Here is a 23,544-nt window from a genome sequence, read left to right on the forward strand (position 1 = left end):
TGCCAGGCGCTGGAAAGAGAGGGAAGTGGAACGTTGTTCACTGGGAACAGAGTCACAGTTTTGTATGGTGAAAAGTTACAAAGATGCACAACAAGGTGAATATAGTTAACAATGCTGAACTATACACTAAAAAATGGTTTAAAATGGTAAATGTTATGTTTTGGTTTTTTTCCTCTTCCGCTTCTTTTCCTTTTCCTCTTCCACAACTCAATATGTCCCCAACTCAATATATGTATTGAATCAAGAAAAATACAGGAGAAAAAAATGCATGTCTGCTCACTTCTTCCCTTTGCAGTTCTCCACAACAGGTGCCTCAGTTTTACTTCAGGAAAATTAACAGAAAGTTGAAAAAAGGAAGCTCAATTCCACCCTTCTAATTATGGGAACTAAACCATTTCTTCCAATTCAGGCTCAAAATGGCTACTCTGCCAGACAACAGGCAAATATATGTAAGTTCTTGAGATCTTCAAAACCAAATGAGAAATTAATTTAAATAATAAAAATATTAATATACTCTCATGCTTATAATGTACCATAACTAATCTCAAATTAAAGAAAGTGAAACTAAGAAACAACATACACATATGCACAACATTTTCTTTACTAATCAATGAAACAAAACATAAGAAAATATGTCTCATAAATGAATAGCTTATTCCATTAGGAAATACTTCATTCTACAATCTATTTGCACTGGTTTTCCATCAATTTCATCATTTATGGTTTCTTTACTTCTGTTTGGGTGCAAAGTCCCATAATAAACAATAAGAAGAATAATTCCAAGGAGAAGAGTAAGAGCTATAATAATACTGATAGGTATAAAATAGTCTGAATTAAAAATAGAAAGTGGGCACTGCCACAACACAATCAATATCCCCAATGTTACCAGTACCCTTACAATATAATAACAAGACATTGGACATTTGGTATTCTGTCCCTTAATATTAAAAAATGTAAAAATAAGAATAAATCCAACAATAATCCTGTATAAGAACTCCATACCCATGGAAACACAAAACTGAGTTTGGTTTTTAAATGCCCACAATATACCTAAAAACCAAAGAAATAACAACAGACATAAAGCAATCTTAACATTTAAGAAAAAAAGAATTACAACACTCAGCATCCAAGAAAATAATGTAAACAACTTGTAAAAGAGATATGTAAGTCTGGGACAGAGCCCATTAAGGAGATTTTTATCAGGCAAGGATTTTCTTAAAGCTATTTGATAATCAACAGTCGACCAAGAAATAGCACAGCAAGAGACCATGATGGCTGCATCTATAAAAAAAATAAAAAATAAAAAGGTATACTGTTATAGCAATAATAATAGCAATACTAAATTACTATATGCCATACATGCTTTATCTGCATTTACACACACCCAGAAACACATGTCAGGTACTTTATATACTCATCTCATCCAATTCTTTGAGATATATATTAATATTCTCATACTACATATGAGGAATTAATGCTTGGAGAATACATATTACTTGACTCAAGTCATACAGCTAACAAGTTGCAGACAGTTGAGAATTGAATCTAAATCTTCCTGAGTCAAAGTTAATGTACTTAACCAATGTATTAGACTACCTTACAAGATTCTTAATAAATTGTACAAATTTTGGACACATTTTATTGAGCAACTGGTATAGTGAAAACTACATACTCTGGAAATTCTATGAGACACTCCAGTTATAGTCCTAGCTATTCCAGTGGGAGGAAAATTTAATATAAGTATGGGCTGAGTATCAACAAGCTCAATTTCCCATATCTTTAAAATGATGGATCAAATAAATATGCTCTAAAAAACTTTGACATCTTTACCCCATTTTTCCCCCAACAAATAACAGAAGGATAAGTCCATTACTACTTTAGAAAGGCATGATCTTTAATCCCACTGTCGAAACTGACTTTTATAAAACTGTACCCAGACTACACCTACGTTGACCAATGTGACTGGATTTTGACAAAAGGCCATGAAAAGGTAATTAATCCAGCTTTATGGATTAGAATTTTCTACCAGACACCCCTCCCTTGTGAGGACCCTAAGTTTTGTTTTCAGTCATTCAGCACCCTGGGAAGCCATCAAAACTGAATCTCCTGTTTATAAAGTTCAGTAAAAAACTCAGGATATAAATCCCTTCAGAGTCCCACTTAACCCCTCTGAGTTCCTACTTTAATGCATACTTTGGCCTTTTATATCAGATTGTGTTATGCAGGCTTTTAAAAATATTTATCCAATAGCTATATATATCTTTAGAGGGAGGGTTGATTCAAATAATTTAGCCTTTCAGTGGTAGAGTTGATTTGAATAACAAGTTTTTCATCTGCTTTCCATCTTCTAAACAGTTATTGATATTTCTAATCTGCTATACTGCTCTGCATTCTCTTTATTCTTGTGGATTTATATCTTTTTACTCCTTTACTCTCCTTATTAGTGTGATAAAAGAGTATGTTCAGTCTTCTGAAGTACTTCTACATGTAATCTTATTTTTTTAACATTTTGAGATATTCTTCCTGATTATCAAAACAATACATGATTACTGTAGAAAATTTGGAAATTCAGAAAAGTGTAGAAAAGATTGAATAAATTTATTCATAATCCCACTACTCAAAAGCAGCCAGTTAACATTTTTCACATTTTTCTAGACATTGTTTTATATAATAATTTCTTTGTATCCTTAGAAGTATGCTGATAGAAAATTTTATAAACTGCTTTTTGCCTGAATTTTATTTTAGAATTGCTTTCCTATGTCATTAAAAGTTGTCACTGTTTCCACTGGTTACATTATTTTTTATAGTAACAATGTAAAACTTACCAATTCTTCTCTTGTTAGACAATTACATTATTTCACATTTTCTGCTATTTTTAACTAATACCTCAAATTCTTACTTCACAGAGAAACTAAAGAATAAGGGTAGAACCATAATATGAAGATAACAGTCACTGGATCCGATTGCTGATCTGGATGCTATGAACTATTTGGAATCATCAGCAGATCTATGATAAGACAGGCTATAAACTCTAACTGTTGAACCTCTAGTTTCAGTAACTATATGACACAGAATGCCTAAGTCCCAACAAACAAATTATTTGCATCACAAGAAAAAAGAGGTCTCATACACAGTACGTTCATTTGAGTGTCTTACTAACAACCAAGGTAAAAATAATAATATCGCAAGGGCTACAATGCTACAATCTAGAGGTTTATGGGAAATTGGGAACAGAAAGACTATTCAGGGGAATGAACTGATCTCAAAGGTAAGTCTAGTATAGCGGAACTCCAGGAAAGATGACAATCTGGTCCTCTGAGATGATTCCCAAGTCTGCATGCAACCTTAGTCATTAATGAAAACTGAAACTATTATTTAGGGGGAAAAAAAAGTTTCTTAACATCTCAAATTAAACACCTATTAAAAGATTTTTAATGGAAATACCAAACGGTCCTTTAAAATTGAATATCTTACCCTAATAAGGAGATAAGGTATAATAGAGCAACATACTGGCCAGCTTTCATGAGTTCTGTAGCATTTGCACTTTCATCTAAGATTCCAATTCTGGAAATTTACCCTATGGATATACTTCACGCATCCAAAATAACTCACACATAAGATTATTCATTGCAGCATTTCTGCAATAGTGAAATAATAGAAATAAACTAAGTTAACATAAAAAGGGGCTTGTCAAATAAATCATGGTATATCCATAATTTGTAATATTATGCAGATAATAAAAATGAATGAGGGAGGTCTTTCTGTACTAATAAAGATAGATCTCCAAGATACACTGTTAAATGCAAAAAACAAAGACAGTTTTTATTACTATTTCTATAAAAGGGGGGGAGGGGAGAGAGAGAGAAAGAGGGAGGGACAGAGAGGGAGAGACAGATATAGAGCAACAGAGAGAATTAATATAGGCTTTTTAAAAACTATTCCAGAAGAATCATCAAAAAACTGACAACAGTTTCTTTTCTGGGCAAAGGAAGGAATGGGAAGGAGGGGGAGAGAGGCAACATACCTTTATATACCTTTAAATATTTAAACCATGTATTCCTTTTTAAGAAATAAATAATTCTATAAAGAAACACAATTTAAAAATTCTAAAACCTGTCAAAGAGTTACGTAGTTAACATAAGATTTCAGTGGCATCCATCCAACAAAGGCTATTAAGAAAGACTTACACTGACTGAAATTTGTTTGACCATGTTCCAGTAATATATAGAGCTGAAGAACAAGTTGTGGACAGCCTTCCAGGTAGGTTTCAAATAGCCTGAGCATGCTCAAATCAGTCACTCTATCTATAACTTCTTTATGTGGATCAATGTGTTCTTCTATGAAGTTATCGGTTTTGCTGCTGTATTTGAAAGCCACATAATAACCCTTTTTCAAGGCAAACCAATACCTGTAAAGTAAACAAGAACATTTATCTTCAGTAATATATAGTTTATAACATGTTAATATACACAATAATTTTGAAAAAAAAGTAGTATATGTTTAAGTACAAATTTCTCCCACAAACTTTCTCTACTACAAATTTCTTCTCATGGTTGCTTTATTGAGATTCAGATTCCATAAACTTTTTTTGTCCTCACTGGAGGACATGCTTATTGATTTTAGAAGGGAACGGAAGGAGAGAGAGAGGGTGACAAACATCAATGTGAGAGAGAAACATTGATCAATTGCCTCTTGCCCAGGCCCCAACCATGGACTGAATCCACAACCTAGGCATGTGCCTTGATGAGGAATCAAACAAGCAACCTTTCAGTTTACTGGATGACATTCCAACTGAGTCACACCAGCCAGGGCAGTACTCCATAAACTTTTATTTCATGTTTGATGTGCCATTTTGTGCTAGCACTATTAAACATACATGATCTCGTTTCATTCTCACAATACTTATGTGAGATGAGTATGTATTATTCCCATTTTACAAATGGGGAAACTAAGGCTGCAAACAGTAAAGTGATTCACTGAGTTACACAAAGAGTAAAGGGCAGACCTAGAGTCTAAACCAAGATCTTCTGATTCCTAGCCTTAACCACAACTTTCTGAAAGACAATCTGCAAATTTTAATTCATGCAACTTATTTTATATACAAGATACACACATGCCCTTATGATAATGTCAATGTTGAAGATGAGATTCAATCTTCTTTCAATTTATCCTAGCAAACAATTACCACCCTGGAAAACATATAAAATCTCAGACTCAAAAAACATCCTTTCCTTGCTCAGGCTCTTCTTTTGAAACAATTTTAAAATGAACATAAGTTATCATTGTACGAATAAAATTAATTTTAAAAACTTGAGACACTTACTTAGAAAAAAGTCTGAGTTGAGCAATAAAGCGACCAGGATTCTAGCCCAAAGTTTATCAAAGCTCTTAATCTATACCTCAGTTTCCTAATATATAAAATAAGGGCAGATATACAAGGATGGGCAAAAGTAGGTTTAAATATCCACTTTCATTGGTCACTGGTCATTGGTCATTGGTTAAATTACCAGCCATTATTTTGTAAAAGATAAATCATAAGTAAGGATACAAAATAATAGCAATAATAAGACTAATAATACACATAATACAATAATTAATAAATAGATAATAATACAAGAATAAATAGTGTTTTCTGTACTCATAACTGTAAACCTACTTTTGCTGCTCCTTCTATCAATTTTTCCCATTTCAGTAAATGGTACTAAAATTTACCATGTTGCTCAGACCAAAAATGTGGAAATTATTTCCAACTCCTTTCTTATTCTCATACCCTATAAAAATTTCTCAGCAGGTTCCTTGGTTCTAACTTCAAATATACCCAAATCTAAACACTTATCATTTACACTGTTAACAACCTAATTTAGGCTGCCAGCATCTCTGGCCTGGAATACTTCAATAGCTTCATAATTGGTATCTATCATTCCTACACATTTTACTCTCTGCACAGCATCTATACTGAACCCGTTAAATGTAACTCAGATGTCACTCCACTGCTCAAAATGTCCCAATGATTTCCATCACTGAGAATAAAACCCAAAGTCCTCACCATATTTTATAAGGCCCTCCATGACCTGCCTGCTGCACACACTACCACCACTACCTTTCCATCTAATTCCTCCCACACGTCCAGTGTACCCTTCTTGCTGTTTCTGCCAACATAAAGCCTTCTATCTTTGCTACTACTCCCTCTCAGCCCCAGATATTTTACAATAGTACTCCTTAACTTCATAATGGTGCTTTAAGATACATGAAGCAAAACTTGTCAAAAGTATAGGAAGAGAGAGATAAATCCAAAATCTTAGTTGAAGATTTTAACACTCAACTCAATAATTGAAGGAAAAAGTAGGCCCTCCCCCACAAAAAATCAGTAAGAATATACCAAATTTTAATAACACTGCCAGACAAATTGCTCTAAATTACATAGAAGAGTATACTCACCAATGGCAGATTACAAATTCTTTTCAAATACACAAGGAATATTCACTAAGTTAGACTATATGCTGGCCATAAAACACATTTCAAATTTAAGAAGACTAATCATATAAAGAATTCTCTGACCAAAACAAATTAAATGAGAAATCAACAAGATATCTAGGAAAATGACCTAATATTTTGAGATTCAGAAAAAAGGCCTAGATCCTAAAGTTTCATAAATACTGTACCCTAGGATATTTGAACATTACTAAATAACTTTTCTTTAAGGAGTTTTAAACAGAAAATAGGTAGAAAAAAGGGTTCAACCATTTAATTCCCATTTAAGAAACTCTATAAAAAGGGCCTAGAGATCCATGGAAAGAGACTAATCTCCCATCATATTCTCTTTTATGCAATTTAAACTTCTTTTAATGATGTATTTAAAAATAAATTCCATATTTTAAATATGTAATTCAAATGCCTATCATTTATCGATCAAAGGAAAAATCTCCTTTGGCAAAGAGAGAGGTTTTATCACAAATCATGCATAAAATGGAAATGCAAAAGTGTCATCTAATTTATATTCTGGAAAATGAAACATTCTATTCCACAGACCCCTGAGCAGAAACAGAATACTTAATAGCAACAGAAACTTACACCTGATAAATAATACATGTTGATATGCTTCGTTTTACATCTACCAACACAAACTCAATTTACTTATTCTCTAAGGAAATTAATCCATAATTCGGCAGATCTGAAAGTTTTCCATACTTAGTCTGAACAAACCCTTGAATAATTTGGTCCATTTTTATGAAATGTTTTAATTTTGCTTACTTCTCACTATTTCTCTCAGTATTATGCCACTTCCTGCACTAAGAAAATATACAGGATCCAAGATGGCGGAGGAGTAAGTGGAAGCTACACTAACCTCCTCCCAGGACCAGTCTGGATTTACAACTTAATTTTGGAGAAATCATCTGGAATAACCAACTGAACACTAGCTGGAGAGAAGTCTTATAACCACGGAGAGACAGAAAAGGCCGCTACATCACAACATGACCAGTAGGGAGTGTGGAGACGCGAAAGGGCTGGCTGGGCTCCCATGGTGGCAGCTGAAGGGACTGAGAAGCAGCTCAGCAGCCAGGGGTTCTCCCTGAGAAGGGCAGGGTCTAAACCCCCAGCTGGGCTTCCCAGCCTACAGCAACAGAGCAGAAAGTAAAATAGTATCCAGCTGTGAAAAGCGAAAAGCCACAGGGTTTCTTACTAGCCAGAGAACACAGCTGGGAAAAAAGAGCTCTTAAGCAGATCACGTATGAAAATATTTTGGCCCCCACTTACCCTGGGCTCAAGCAGAGGGAAGGCAGAGAGGACTAGAGACACTTGGGGAGACTTTGGTGTGGTGGCTTTGAGAGGAGAACTGGTGGAGCAGCCAACTGGATCCCAGTGCTGACTCATTCCCCATACTGCAGGCAGACCATTCCCCTCCAAGTGGCATCAGCCCTGAGGGGAAGCAAAAGCCCCGCCTACAGGAATTAAGCTGCCACACCCTTGGTCTTTAAGCCTGACAGCTAATCACAGATTGAATAGATTAACAACTAAAGGAGATAGACAAAGGCAGTAGATCCCTGGTAGTCTTCAACAGGCTGCCTAGGGCCAGACTGGTACACAATCTGACACCACCAGGGGCAGATCCAGGAAGTGCAGATCAATCAAAGAAGCAGCAACAAATAATAAGAGTCACAAAAATGGGGAGACAGAGAAACAACCCCCCATCAAAAGGAAAGGAAGAATCCCCAGAAAGAGTGCTAAATGAAATAGAGGGAAGCAAACTATCAGATATGGAATTCAAAACATAGATTATGGGGATGATTAATAAGCTCAGCGAGCTCAAAAAAACTACAAAGAACTCCAGGGAAACTACAAGGAACTTACTGAGAATTACACCAGCATGAAAAAGGACATGGAAGCTATCAATAAGAGCCAGGAGAAAATGAAGAATACAATTTCTGAATTGAAGAACAAAATAGAAGGAATTAAAAGCAGGCTAGAGGAGGCAGAAGATTGAATCAGTGAGCTGGAGGACAATGTAAACAAAAACTCCCAGGCAGTGCAACAAAATGAAAAAAGACTGAACAAGAATGAAGAGGCTCTAAGACAGCTGCAAGACAACATGAAATGTAATAATATCCATATCATAGGAATTCCAGAAGGAGAAGAAGAAGAACAAGGGATAGAAAACCTCTTTGAAAAACTAATGACAGAAAACTTCCCTAACATGATGAGAAAAAGAGTCATGCAAGTCCAGGAGGCAGAGAGGGTCCCAATGAAGATGAACCCAAACAGGCCCACTTCAAGACACAACATAATTAAAATGGCAACATTCAAAGACAAAGAGAGAATCCTAAAAGCAGCAAGAGAGAAACAACTAATAACATACAAGGGAGCTCCAATAAGCCTATCATCAGATTTCTCAGCAGAAACACTACAAGCCAGAAGGGAATGGCAAAAAATATTCCAAGCAATGAAAAACAAAGGCCTACAACCAGCAAGGCTCTCATTCAAAATGGAAGGTGGAATAAGGAGTTTCCAAGACAAAAGAAGGCTAAAAGAATACATCTCCACCAAACCAGCATTGCAAGACATGCTAAAGGGCCTGCTTTAAGAAGATGAAGAAACAGAAAGAGACAGAAACACAAGTACAAAGGGGGAAAATGACAATGAACAGGTATCTATCGGTAATAAACTTAAATGTAAATGGATTAAATGCTCCAATCAAAAGACATAGGGTAGCTGAATGGATTAGAAAGCATGACCCACATATATGCTGTCTACAAGAGACCCATCTTAGAACAAAAGATCTACACAGACTGAAAGTGAAGGGATGGAAAAAAGTATTTCAAGAAAATGGACATGAGAAAAAGGCTGGGGTAGCAATATTTATATCAAACAAAACAGATTTCACAGCAAAGGCCATAAAAAGAGACAAAGAAGGACATTTCATAATATTTAAGGGAAAAATCCATCAAGAAGATATAACCCTTATAAATATATATGCACCCAACTTAGGAGCACCCAAATATCTAAGGAAAATTTTGAAAGACTTTAGGAAGGATATAGACAGCAACACACTCATAGTAGGGGACTTGAACACCCCATTGTCAACAATGGACAGATCTTCGAAGCAAAGAAACACCAAAGATATTGAGGCATTGAACAACACTCTAGATCAAATAAACTTAGTCAATATATATAGAACTTTTCATCCCAAAGAAGCAAAATATACATTCTTTTCAAGTGACATGGAACATTTTCAAAGATAGACCACATGGTAGGACACAAAACAAGCCTCAACAAATTCAAGAAAATTGAAATTATGTCAAGCATCTTCTCAGATCACAATGGCTTAAAATTGGAAATCAACCTCAAGGAAAAAACTAAAAAACATTCAAACTCATGGAGAATGAATAACATGCTATTAAATAATAAATGGGTCAACAATGACATCAAGGAAGAAATCAAAAAGTTTCTGGAAATAAATGATAATGAACACACAACAACCCAAAACCTATGGGATACAGCGAAAGCAGTCCTGAGAGGAAAGTTCATAGCAATACAGGCCTACCTAAAAAAGATAGAAGAATCTCTAATAAAAAAATTTAACCCTACAGCTTCAAGAACTAGAGGAAGAACAACAAACCCCAGAGCGAATAGAAGGAAGGAAATCATCAAGATCAGAGCAGAATTAAATGACATAGAGACTAAATTAACAATTCAAAAGATCAACAAAAGTAGGAGCTGGTTCTTTGAAAAGATAGACAAAATTGACAAGCCTTTAACCAGGCTCACAAGAAAAAGAGAGAGAGGACCCAAATAAATAAAATCAGAAACAAAAAAGGAGAAATCACAACTGATACCACAGAAATACAAAGGATTGTAAGAAATTATTACGAACAACTGTATGGCAAGAAATTTGACAACCTAAAGGAAATGGACAAATTTCTGGAAACATATAATCTTCCAAAACTCAATCAAGACAAAGCAGAAAGCCTGAAAAGACCAATAACAACCAGTGAAACTGAAGCAGTAATCAAAAACTCCCAGCACACAAAAGCCCTGGACCAGATAGCTTCACAGGTGAATTTTACAAAACATTTAGGAAAGAACTAACTCCTATTCTCCTCAGACTATTCCAAAAAATTCAAGAAGAGGGAAGACTCCAAACTCGTTTTATGAAGCCAGTATTACCCTAATTCCAAAACCAGGTCAAGAGACAACAAAGAAGGAAAACTACAGGCCAATATAGCTGATGAACATAGATGCTAAAATCCTCAACAAAATATTGGCAAACCAGATCCAGCAACACATTAGAAAGATTATACACAACGATCAACTGGGATTCATCCCAGGGATGCAAGGATGGTTTAATATTCGCAAATCAATAAATGTAATACACCACATAAACAAAATGAAAGACAAAAACCACATGATCATATCAATAGATGTAGAAAAAACATCTGATAAAATACAACACCCATTTATGATGAAAACTCTCAGCAAAATGGGAATAGAGGGAGCATACCTCAACATAATAAAGGTCGTATATGAGAAACCTGAAGCCAACATCATACTCAATGGGCAAAAATTGAGAGCATTCCCCCTGAGATCAGGAACAAGACAAGGATGTCCACTCTCTCCACTCCTATTCAACATAGTCTTGGAAGTTCTAGCCCCAGCAATCAGACAAGACAGAGAAATAAAAGGCATCCAAATTGGAAAAGAGGAAGTAAAACTGTCATTATTTGCAGACGACATGATAGTGTACATAGAAAACCCTATAGACTCCACAAAAAAACTACTCAACCTAATAAGTGAATTCGGCAAAATAGCAGGGTACAAAGTCAATATTAAGAAATTGAAGGCATTTCTGTACACCAACAATAAAAACTCAGAGGTAGAAACTGAAAGAAAAATCCCATTTACCATAGCAACAAGAAAAATAAAGTATCCAGGAATAAACTTAACCAAGGAGGTAAAAGACTTGTACTCAGAAAACTACATAACACTGAAGAAAGAAATTAAAGAAGATACAAATAAATGGAAGCATATACCATGTTCATGGAGGGGAAGAATCAACATCATTAAAATGTCCATACTACCCAAAGCAATTTATAGATTCAATGCAATCCCTATTAAAATACCAATGACATATTTCACAGACCTAAAACAAATACTTCAAAAATTTATATGGAACCAAAAAAGAGCCCGAATAGCCACAGCTATCTTGAGGAAGAAGAACACAGTAGGAGGAATCACAATACCTGATATCAAACTATACTACAAGGCCACGGTAATCAAAAAGTCTGGTACCAGCATAAGAACAGACATATAGATCAGTGGAACAGAATAGAGAGCCCAGAAACAAACCCAGTTCTCTATGGTTAACTAATATTTGACAAAGGGGGAAAAAACATAAAATGGAGTGAGAAGAACCTCTTCAACAAATCGTTTTGAGAGAACTGGACAGGGACATGCAAAAAAATGAAACTAGACCACCAACTTACACGTACACCAGAATGAACTCAAGATGGATCAAAGACTTAAATGTAAGCTGTGGCACCATAAAAGTCCTCAGAGAAAAGATAGGCAGAAAAATTTCAGATATCCCAAATAGCAACATTTTCACTGGTATATCTCCTAAGGCAAGGGATATAAAGGAAAGAATAAACAAATGGGACTACATCAAACTAAAGAGTTTCTGTTCAGCAAAAGAAAACATCAGCAAGATGAAAAGGAAGCAACCGTATGGGAAAACATATTTGCCAATGATATCTCAGACAAGGGATTGATCTCCAAAATATATAAAGAATTTATACAACTCAACACCAAGAAGACAAACAGTCCAATTAAAAAATGGGCAAAGGACCTGAACAAACACTTCTCCAAAGAGGACATACAGAGGGTCCATAGACATATGAAAGGATGCTCAACATCACTAGCCATCAGAGAAATGCAAATAAAAACCATAATGAGATACCACCTCACACCAGTCAGAATGACCATCATCAACAAATCAACAAACAACTTATCCTGGCGAGGATGTAGAGAAATGGGAACCCTGGTACATTGCTGGTGGGAATGCAGACTGGTGCAGCCACTATGGAAAACAGTTTGGAATTTCCTCAAAAAACTAAAAATGGAACTGCCTTTTGAACCAGCAATTCCATTGCTAGAATTATAACCAAAAAATCCTGAAACACCAATTCAAAAGAACCTATGCACCCCTATGTTCATAGCAGCACTGTTTACAATAGCCAAGTTCTGGAAACACCCTAAGTGCCCGTCTGTAGATGAGTGGATCAAAAAATTGTGGTACATTTACACAATGGAGTACTATGTAGCAGAAAGAAAGAAGGAACTTCTACCATTTGCAACAACATGGATGGAACTAGAGAGAATTATGCTTAGCAAAATAAGCCAGGCAACAAAAGAAAAATACCTTATGCTATCACCTTTTACAGGAAACTAATGAACAACACAAACAAATGAGCAAAATTGAACCAGAGGTGTGTAAACAAGGAATAAACTAACAGTAACAAGGGGGGAGGGAGGTGGGAGAGAAGGGGGGAGGAAGGGGAAGGGTGTAGTCAAAGAACATGTATAAATGACCCACGAACATGGGCAACTGGGTGGGGGTTGACTTTGGGAGAAGTGGGGACAGGGTGCCGGGAAGCAATAGGGAAAAAAAGTGGGACAAAAGTAATAGAAAAACAAACAAAAAAATTTTGTGTGGGAAAAAATGAAAATATAAAGAATGGAAATGCAAGTTCAGTGAATAATAGGACAAGGATTTTCCTTCACACTGTATATTTTTCTCCCTACCTTATCCCTCCAGAATTTGGCATTCTGAAGAAGTAAGTAATGACATAAGTTTCTTTGCATAAAACTAATAAGACCAGTTGTTAATAGAGGTTCTTTTTTTTTTACCAAGTCTTTGACTGGACTGTCAAGCCTAAAGGAGACATGTTTGGGCTCTGGTTGTTACCAAAAAACCCTGAGGAACTAGGACTGACTTTCAAAGGTAATAGAAGCCCACAAGACAAAAGGCCTGGTACCTCGGTTTGTTGTGCGGCCCACGGCAATCTTTCCAGGGAAGAAATGAAGGTTGTTTTTCTGAAAGATGGCTAGAAGGGATCTTAAGGCACAATGGAAAACTTGAAGGACTTGGAAAAGACAGGTGTTTACAGACAAGGTTGAATGGCAGGTATGTGGCTCAGCTTCTGTGCCCTGAAGGGCAGACTGACGGTCACCCTAAATGTTCCTTGCGTAAGTTCCAGCAAAGCAGAATTAAAGATCACAAGCGATCATTTACTGCTCTTGTTGTGTTTATGCAAATGAACAGGATAAATTAAAAATGGACTTGATGCAGTCCCTTTAATGACAAGGAGGGTATTCTTAAGGAGAAAAATCATGATTCAAGGAAAATCACAATGATCAGTGGTAGATTATAAAGTAGTGCAGCTAACCATCTTTAAAGTTTCTTTTCATTTAAAATTTGTTTTCATTTGAAAGTTAAACTATGTCTGTGGTATCATCAAAGATGTTTAATTTATAGGCAAGAAGAATGTCAAATGCCTTGCAACTGGATGTCTTTCCAATAAGACAGTCTTACAGATTTAGAGACTTGTTTGTGGGTTATGTTGCAGAAATTAAGATGTGTTTTCTGTTTTCAAGGGCATAAGCCTATGATCTCATTACCTGAGTGATTGTCTGTATGTATAGGCCTCACTTAATCCTGCCTGCATCACTGCCTCCTGAGACTCAATGGTTTGGCTGAACTAAGTGGCTGGGTTGGTGAAGAATGGGGTGGTCTGTGGGCTTCACTTTAAAACTGGGTTCTCTTTTCTATCCTAATGGCTTGGACCGAAAGGGCCCAGAGGTCTGAGAGGGGGGAAACCTAAAATATTTCCCTCAGCCCAAACTAAGTATAATGGGCAAAAGGGTTTTGGACAGGTGAGATGTGCCTGGCACACCTTCCTCCAAAGAAGTCCTTCTTTTCCCTAATGTGGGACATTGAAAAATTAATACCTGCCTTTTGTCATCTAGTGGTTATGGATTGAATGATGCCTTTTAACCCTGTTGCCAAATCCGTTGCCCCCAGAATACAACAAGGATGCCAGCCTGTTAAACCAAGCATGCTGTTGTCCAGGGACAGCCAACTGACCTGGAGTCGCACGATCCTTCCCCATGTGGGAAGGCCACTCTGCCCTTCACACTCCCATTCTTATTAGGGATTTCTGGACCTAAGGGTAGGTAGGACGACGACCATGTCCAGCTTGAAGCAGATAGAGGAGCACGAGACCTTCATCCATTGTCCTTTATAAGATTATAAAGGGTCTTAAGTCTGAAAGGGAGGGATTGTTATTTTTCATTGTTTAAAAAAATAATTAATTATTTTTTCAAAAAAAGAATAATATAGGAAAGGGTGAAGCCAGAGAACTTGTATGTACGACCCATGGGCATGGACTGGGGGGCAGGGGGAATTGCTGGAAGAGGGAGGTGCTGGGCAGAAGGGAGCAAAGGGGAAAAAATTGGAACTATTGTAACAATATAATCAATAAAATATACTTTAAAAAAAAGAAAATATACAAAAAAAAGGACAAAAAAGGAAGTTGTCTTTATCTACCTGGCATTTTTGCTAATAGCCAACCTAATTCAATTTTTCCTTTCTTTTTAATTGTTTAAGTAGGCAAAAAATTCACATAAGTCAAAAATCAAAAAATATAAAAAGTTAATTCAGTGAAAAAAACTAATCGCACTTCTTTAATCCAAGTATTCAGTTTTCACTCTCCCTCATAACCACAAGAACTCACCATTGCCAGTTCCATGTGTACCCTTCTAGAGTTTTTGTATGCATATAAAAGCAAACATAAATATATTTTCCTTTTTATCACCTTTTTTTACACAGAATGTAGCATATTATACCTGCTGTCTACACCTTGTCTTTTTACTTAAGAATACATTTTGGAGCTCAGTACTTTATCATTATTTCTTTTAGCTATGTAGTATTGCCATTGTATAGATATACCATAAACTCTATCAACAAACATCTAAATTGTTTCTAATATTTTGCTATTACACACAATGCTACAATTAAAAATTGCATGCATATGTCATTTTACATGCATACAAGATGATAAATTCCCAGAAGAGAAACCTCTGCCCTAAAGGTAAATGCATCTGAAATATAGTCAAACTGCCATCCATGGGGATTGTACCAACCCACATTCCCATCAACAAAGTATGACAGTGTGTGTTTTCCCATGCCTTATCAAGAAAGTATGTTATCACTTGGATTTTTGCCAATCTGGTAAGTGAATAATAATATCTCAGTAAAGCTTCAATTTGCATTTTTATTTTTAATGAGGTTTAGCATCTTTCACAGAACTTAAGAGTCATTCATTATTTTCTTTTCTATGAATTACTGTGATCTTTCTACTTTTCTACTGGATATATGACCTTTTACTTTTTGACTTCAGAAGGTCTTTAAATATTAGAAGACTGGCCCTTTGTTATACGTTGCAAATATTTTTCCCTGTTAATGTTGTTTTTCTTTTAGCTTTGCTTTTATTTTGGTTTGTTCCTTAGGGGATTTCACTTTTGTTTATTGACATGCATTCTTAATAGTCAAATATATAATTTTTATAGTTAGGAAGACTTTCCCCCTTCTACTTGATTTGTTTGAAATTTATCCAATGTCTGATATCTTACCTAGAAGTACAGTCCATAACATGCAATCTTAAATTATCACAACTCTAAAGTTAAGTGAAACATTTACTGTTTTTTTTTTAACCTTTACTCTTCTTATGCTGCATATATTGGCTACTGCTTCCTCTTACTTCCATTCTGGTCAATTTCTACAATCTTTGTGTGGTCTGCCTATTTATATGGCATACAAAAAAAAAACACCTCTTTTCTCTTCCTTGTGATTTGGACTGCCAGGGAAAGTACTACTCTGAAAACAAAACTTTTCCAGTTTATCCTTTCAGAGTTTCTTCTGGCTAGAAGAAATTAGAGCCCCTATTCTGTCACATCAAACACTGGGAAGATAAAAACATAAACTATAACCCTGGCTGGTGTAGCTTAGTGGATTGAGTGCCAGCCTGCAAACCAAAGGGTTGCCAGTTAGATTCCCAGTCAGGGCACATGCCTGGGTTGCAGGCCAGGTCCCCAATGGGGGCACATGAGAGGCAACCACACATTGATGTTTCTCTCCCTCTCTTTCTCCCTCCCTACCCCCCTCTCTAAAAATAAATAAATAAAATCTTTAAAAGAAAAACTGCAAAATGTATAAGTTCTCTTAGTACCCATCTCTATATTTCTATCAATATACTTCTGAAAACTTAACCCTCATCACAGAACAGGCTAAATTACTTTCCAGATCATGTGCTAAGGCATGGACTAAGCCTGACCTTCCTGTAAAGGCTCAATTATAATTTACATAAGGTTTTTCCAGATGGATACCCAACTGTCCCAACATACCTAACTACTAAACAAAAAAATCAATAAGCATGTAGAACCTATGTACAACACTATCGACTACACTCACTAAATATCATTTCTAAATTACAACTGCAGCAGAACACATGTGTTTCAATTCTACATAAAATCATAAAGGTGGACCATATATTAAGCAATAAAACAAGCCTAAATAAATTTCAAAATTGAAACCTTAAGAGTATGTTATCTGATCATAATGGGATTAATTAGGAATTAATATTAAAATATCTACAAAAGATCCGAATACCTGAAAAAATTTTAAATACAGCTCAACATTGGGTAAAAGAGAAATCACAGGGAAAAGTAAAAAGTATTTTGAACTAATGGATAATAAAAACACAACATATCAAAATGTCCAAGATATAGTTAATGTACAGGTTTGGGGGAAGTTTATAGTTTAAATGCTTTTATTAGAAAATAAAAAAGAGTTAATAGTAATAATGTAAATTCCATAGAAATGGCCAGGAAAGAGAAGTAAAATAAACTCTTAACTACATAGAAGGAAGGAAATAATAAAAATAAAAGCACAAATCAGTGCAATAAGAAAGAGACAAGCAATAGAGGTAAATTTAAAAGCCAAAATTTGGTTCTTTAAAAATATATGAGAAATAACAGATAAACCTCAAACGAGATTCTGAAGGGTAAAGGGAGAAAGTAAGAGAGGGAGAGAACAAAAAAAAAATGTCAGCATCAGGAATGGAAAAGGTGACATCATTAAGATCAAAACTATAATAATGAAATTTTAGAAACAACTTTATACCAATAAATGAAACTTCGATGAAATGGAAAAAAATCCCCAAAAAACACAATTTACTAACACTGACATGATATCATTAGAAAATCTGAGTAAATCTATATTTTTTTAAAAAATCAAATTTGTTTTCAAAAACCTACACATAACATTAACTATTCACATATTTTATTAAACATTTAAGGGGAAAAAAAATCAGCCTTGCACAAACTCCTTCAGAAAATAAAGAAGGAATACTTGCCAACTTATGTTAGCAGACTAGCATAAAACTAATCTAAAACCTGTAAGAGATACTAAAAGAAAAAATTATAAAGCAATACTCCTCATAAGCATGGACACAAAAATGTGCAATGAAATATTTAAAAATGGAATTCCATAATATGTAAAAAATAATAATCAGGCCCTGGCTGCTGTGGCTCAGTGGATTGAGCATCGGCCTGCGAGAGAAGTGTCGCTGGTTCGATTCCCAGTCAGGGCACATGACTAGGTTGCACATCAGGTCCCCAGTTGGGAGCGCAAGTGAGAGGCAACCACACAGTGATATTTCTCTCCCTCTCTTTCTATTTTCCCCTCTCTCTAAAAATAAATAAACAAAACAATAAATTATTTTTAAAAATTGTCTTCTTAAAGCAGAGCTGCTGATATGTGTTCTGTCACCAAGGGCTTTGTAAAGTCTTATTTTTGAAGTATGAGTTATGAGCTAATTTTAAGATGGTGAAATTTTGGGTAGAGTACTTTTTTCTCTCAGTAAAATGAAAGATGGGGATAACCCCCTGAATGCCCTAGAAATAAATGAGTTTGTTGAAGATTGATACATCAAGAAAGTAAATGAACAAAGAGTTTTGTACCTAGCTTAATCTCATGAAGGCCACTAAGTCAAAATAGGGATTTTGTGACGTTTTAAGCTTGTGATTGAACTAACTTAATGACCTGCTTTTGTAAATTGAAATGCATCTTGTCGCATTTATTTCTTTAAGTAATATTTTTACTTAAAATAAATATACTTAAAATACACAAAAATAATAATCATCATCATCATCATCATCATCATCAATTAAGGTCTACCTCAGGAATACAAAGTTGGTTGAACAGCATTAAGTCAATCAATGAAAGAATGAACCAATGAAAAACCATATGATCATCTCAATAAGTGCAGAAATATTTGACAAATTTCAACATCCATACATAATAATAAGAAAATTCTCAAGAATATTAAGAGGAGAAAATATCTTTAACTTGATATGAAAAACTTGAAAAACCTACATGTAACACCAAACTTCATGGCAAAAAATTCAACACTTTACCCCTGACATCAGAACAAATTAGGTACATGCAAAAAAATGAACTAGACCACCAACTTACACCATACATTAGAATAAACTCAAAATGGATAAAACACTTAAATATAAGTTGTGACAACAAAGAAGTCCTAAAGGAAAATATAGACATTAAATTTCAGATATCCCATGCAGCAATATTTTCACCAATATATCTCCTAGGGCTACGGACATAAAGGAAAAAATAAACAAATGGGACTACAGCAATTTAAAAACTTCTGCACAGCTAAAGAAAACAATAGCAAAATGAAAGGGATCCAATCATATGGGAAAACATATTTGCCAATGATACCTCAGACAAGGGTTTGATCTCCAAAATGTACAAAGAAGTCATATGACTCAACACCAGGAAGACAAACAATCCAATTAAAAAGTGGGTAAAGGACCTGAACAGACACTTCTCCAAGAAAGACATACAGAGGGTCTATAAGAATATGAAAGGATGTTCAACATCACCTGCCATCAGAGAGATGCAAATTAAAACTACAATGAGATACCACCTCACACCAGTCAGAATGGCCATCATCAACAAATCAACAAACAACAAGTGCTGGCGAGGATGCAGATAAAAGGGAACTCTAATGCATTGCTGGCGAGAATGCAGACTGATGCAGCCACTGCAGAAAACAGTATGGAATTTGCTTTAAAAACTAAAACTGGAACTGCCTTTTAATCCAGTGATTCCACTGCTGGGATTATACCCTAAGAATCCTGAAACCCCAATTCAAAAGAACCTATGCACCCCAATGTTCATAGCAGGGTTATTTACAATAACCAAGTGCTGGAAATACCCTAAGTGCCCAGCAGTAAATGACTGGTTCAAAAAACTGTGGTCCATTTACACAATGGAATACTAAACAGCACAAAAAAAAGAAGGAATTCCTACCCTTCGAGACAACACAGATGGAACTGGAGAGTATTATACTAAGTGAAATAAGCCAGTTGGTGAGAAACAAATACCATTTGAACAAAACAAACAAACAAGCAAAATAGAATCAGAGGCATGGAAACAAGGAACAGTCAGCGACCAAGAGGAGTGGGGAGGGGAATAAGGGTGGAAAGAAGAAGGAACTACTCAAGGAACATGTATGAATGACCCATGGACATGGGGAACAGGGTGGGGATTGACTGTGGGAGTGTAAGCTGGGCTAGGCAGAGGAGAGCAAAGAGGGAAATGGGGGAAAACTGTAATAGAACAACAAAATATTTAATAAAAAATAAAATTTTTTAAAGTAAGAAAAATAAAATAATATAGCTAATATAAAAAGAGAGAGAGAAATCATAAGAGCAACCAGAGGGAAAAAAGAAAAAATACTTTTAAAAGACTGACACCTGACACTTCAAGGGAAACAATAAAAACCAAAAGATAAGAGACTATAAAACAGAGAGAAAATAACCAGCTACTTATCTAGAATTCTATAACCACAAAATATCTCTCAAGAAAGATGATGAAATAATCACATTTCAGGACAACCAAAAATTGAGACATGGTTTCACCAACAGACTCTCAGTAGATGCAATTCTGGACCCCAGGAAGGCAGAAGAAAAGTGATTCTGAGTGGAAAGTCTGAGATTCAAAAAGCAATAAAAAAAGAGAGAATAGTAAAAATATATGGCTAAGTGTAAACAAAATTTAATAAAATGTAAGTATATAAAACAGAAAAAATAACACAAAAATATGATCTACTGAGATAAACACAAGAATTAAAATACCAGTAACATGGTATCAATACATGGACTTCAAGTGTTTTGAGGTCTTTATATTATTTATGAGAGTAATAAAGGTTCTGTTCAACTTCAGACTTGGAATAATTTAAAACTGCACAGTATGGGATAATTCAAGATTGCACTTTATGGACTATGCTTCTATGTAGAAAGTAGAATATTGGAGCAGGCCAATGGTCCTGCCAAAACAAGTAAAGAAACTGGAAACTAAGCTAATGTTTCTGCAGATACTTGTTGCCTGAAAGTACTTGCTGATTCTGTTACTCAGGACAAGATGCTGAAAATCTGGATTTTTACCAGGCAGAGAGCTATTGTTAGAAAACAGAAAAAATAACAGAGGTTTTAAAGATCTTGTAAGACTCAAGACAGGGACCTCAAAAGCACAGTCAGTTTTTCCCCCAAGACATTTGCCAAATCTTGAAACTATAAAATAAAGTCTAAAAGCTAAGTAGAAAGTCTTAAAAAAGCAAAGCAGAATTTCTGGGAGTCTTGTGGTGCCAAGGAGATAAGGACTAGTAGTATTCAAGACATGTGGAAGGAAGCAAGACCACAGCCAGCTCCCAGTGCCCTGGAAGGCTGCACCTTAGGAGCAAACCAAGAGTAGACTGACCCTTATTATAAATGACCAGAAAAGGAAAATAGTATTATCTGAAGCCTCTATAATTTTTATATATAATGTCTAACATTCAATTAAAAATTACTAGGTATGTCAAAAGACAATGAAAACCAAGGCAATTTTGTCTTTCTTTTATAACACAATTTATAATTTATAGCACAATGTCTGGCAGTACCTTCAAGTCATTATTCAAAACACCAATGGATATCATTCTGTAGATATGAAAATTTTGCATTTATAGAATGGCAAAGAATTTACCATATTTCTAACCTCTCAGCAAGAGTAAATTTTATCCTTCTCTAGATATTATAACTACATAATTCTCATTATTGCTTATTCATTAAATCTTACTTATTGCACATATATATTTATCAGCACTAATTTTTACTCCATCCTTTTAAATATTTTCATCTTATTGAAAACATACAGTTTCAAAACTAATTTCCAGTACTAACACCTAAAGTACTTTCCAGCTTCCCTAAAACATGTACTTTTTTCTCATTGCATATTTTGTTTCTCTTACATGTTATAACCTTAAAAATTCTAGCTTTAAAAAGAAAAGGAAGTGAAAATACTTTGAAAACTATAACTCTCCACACAATTTAATGGTATTTATTCTGATTATTAATAAACATATAAAAAGCCTGAAATTTTTCTTAATACTTTCAACTAATCACCATGAATATGTTGCTTTTTATCAGGATAGAATTAGAAATTAACCTTTATGTAGGCTATTAAAATAGTTCAAATTCCAACTCTAACTGTAACAAAACAGTATGTTATCCTTATAATGTTTTTAATTTTTCCCTTTCCTTTTAAGATATATATATACTTACATATATTTTTAACAGAATTAAATCCCTTAAGCTAATAATGAAAAAGTCATATGAAATTAGATATACAGAGAATAATGGACTTCTCAGAGCCTATTTAAATACTAGTTTCTTTCACAAATAAAATAAGGTTTTAAACATGACTCATAAGGCTGTTTTTAGTTTTATGCCTGATTCTATACCAGCTAAACACATGGCTACTACTGCAGTAAATTTTTCACTTAGTTAAATCAATGGCATAAGTAACTTAAAAATTAAGTGCTCTAACAGAATTGCAAGTAATAGGCTACATTTGCACTATTGAGCTTAGAATATAAAACAAAAGATCACAAGACATAGAAATGAATCTTTTGCTTACCCATAATAAGTGAGTACATATCAGAAAAAGTAGCTTAATTAGGTAAACTAAAACATTCTATTAATAAACCTGGAATTTTGACAGTACAGCCATGACTCACACAAGTATCAATAATAAGTAGCAAGTAACCTTTGTGCTACATGCAAATAGGAGAACTTTGTACATTTGATGACCTAGACAGAAAGGTAATTTCTATTCAGATAAAAGAAAAATAGCATTTATGATCAAAAGTGTATACTCACCTTGTAAAAATTCCTCCTTGCAAGCAGTGAAGTAGAAGAAAACAATGCTGACTTTCTTGGCCTGCTTTCTTTAAATCGGCCTTGAACCAAGAATAACTAAAACACTGAACCACAAGTGTTCCAAAGAGCATAAAGCTTACTGTTAAAGCTCCAAAAACATATTGTCCTTCATGGAAAAACCTAACAGATACCCAGATGTCCACAATTAAATCAGTTACATAAATTATAATGCCAAGAACTGACATCATAAAATTCGATTTAGTATATTTCATTATGAATCACTATAGCTCTTAGTTGTCTACTTTCTCCTCCTATACAAAAAGAAAAAAAAAACAGAATAAATATTAGTGCATCCTTTAGGATAGCACTGATTTTTATTTTCAACTCCCTAATTCTATTTAGAAGAATAAATATTATGAAATTGGAACACTAAAATCAAAATGATTGATTTTAACTTTCTTTTCTAAATCTCTAATCTAGTTTCAATGTTACAAGGCTTTATTCAATCTTCTGTTTCACAATGATCTTCATTACAGATGACAACACCTAAAATAAAACGTATATAAGATTCTAAAACTCTTGAGTATAACATTTAAAAACCCGAGCCCATAAATTTATCAAAGCTCTATTTTTTAAAAAGAATAATATATTAGCACTAAATATAGTTCTTATAATAATATTGGAAAAGTAAAGTCTCAGAGACATACA

The 23,544-nt window shown here is 34.7% G+C and overlaps 1 protein-coding gene across 1 annotated transcript; it reads right to left on the reverse strand.

Annotated features, from left to right (window-relative positions):
* Positions 1 to 595: 595 nt before the first annotated feature.
* On the reverse strand, positions 596 to 23,293 carry XKR9 (XK related 9). Its single transcript, XM_090282818.1, has 3 exons — positions 22,837 to 23,293; positions 4,188 to 4,408; positions 596 to 1,281 (listed from the first exon to the last, which is right to left on the reverse strand). Exons 1-3 carry the CDS (start codon positions 23,106 to 23,108, stop codon positions 653 to 655), a joined length of 1,122 nt encoding a protein of 373 aa, XP_090138944.1. The 5' UTR covers positions 23,109 to 23,293; the 3' UTR covers positions 596 to 652.
* Positions 23,294 to 23,544: the final 251 nt, after the last annotated feature.

This window comes from Furipterus horrens, unplaced genomic scaffold (assembly GCF_987537825.1).
Source record: "Furipterus horrens unplaced genomic scaffold, mFurHor1.1.pri manual_scaffold_7, whole genome shotgun sequence".
Taxonomy (NCBI): Eukaryota; Metazoa; Chordata; class Mammalia; order Chiroptera; family Furipteridae; genus Furipterus; species Furipterus horrens.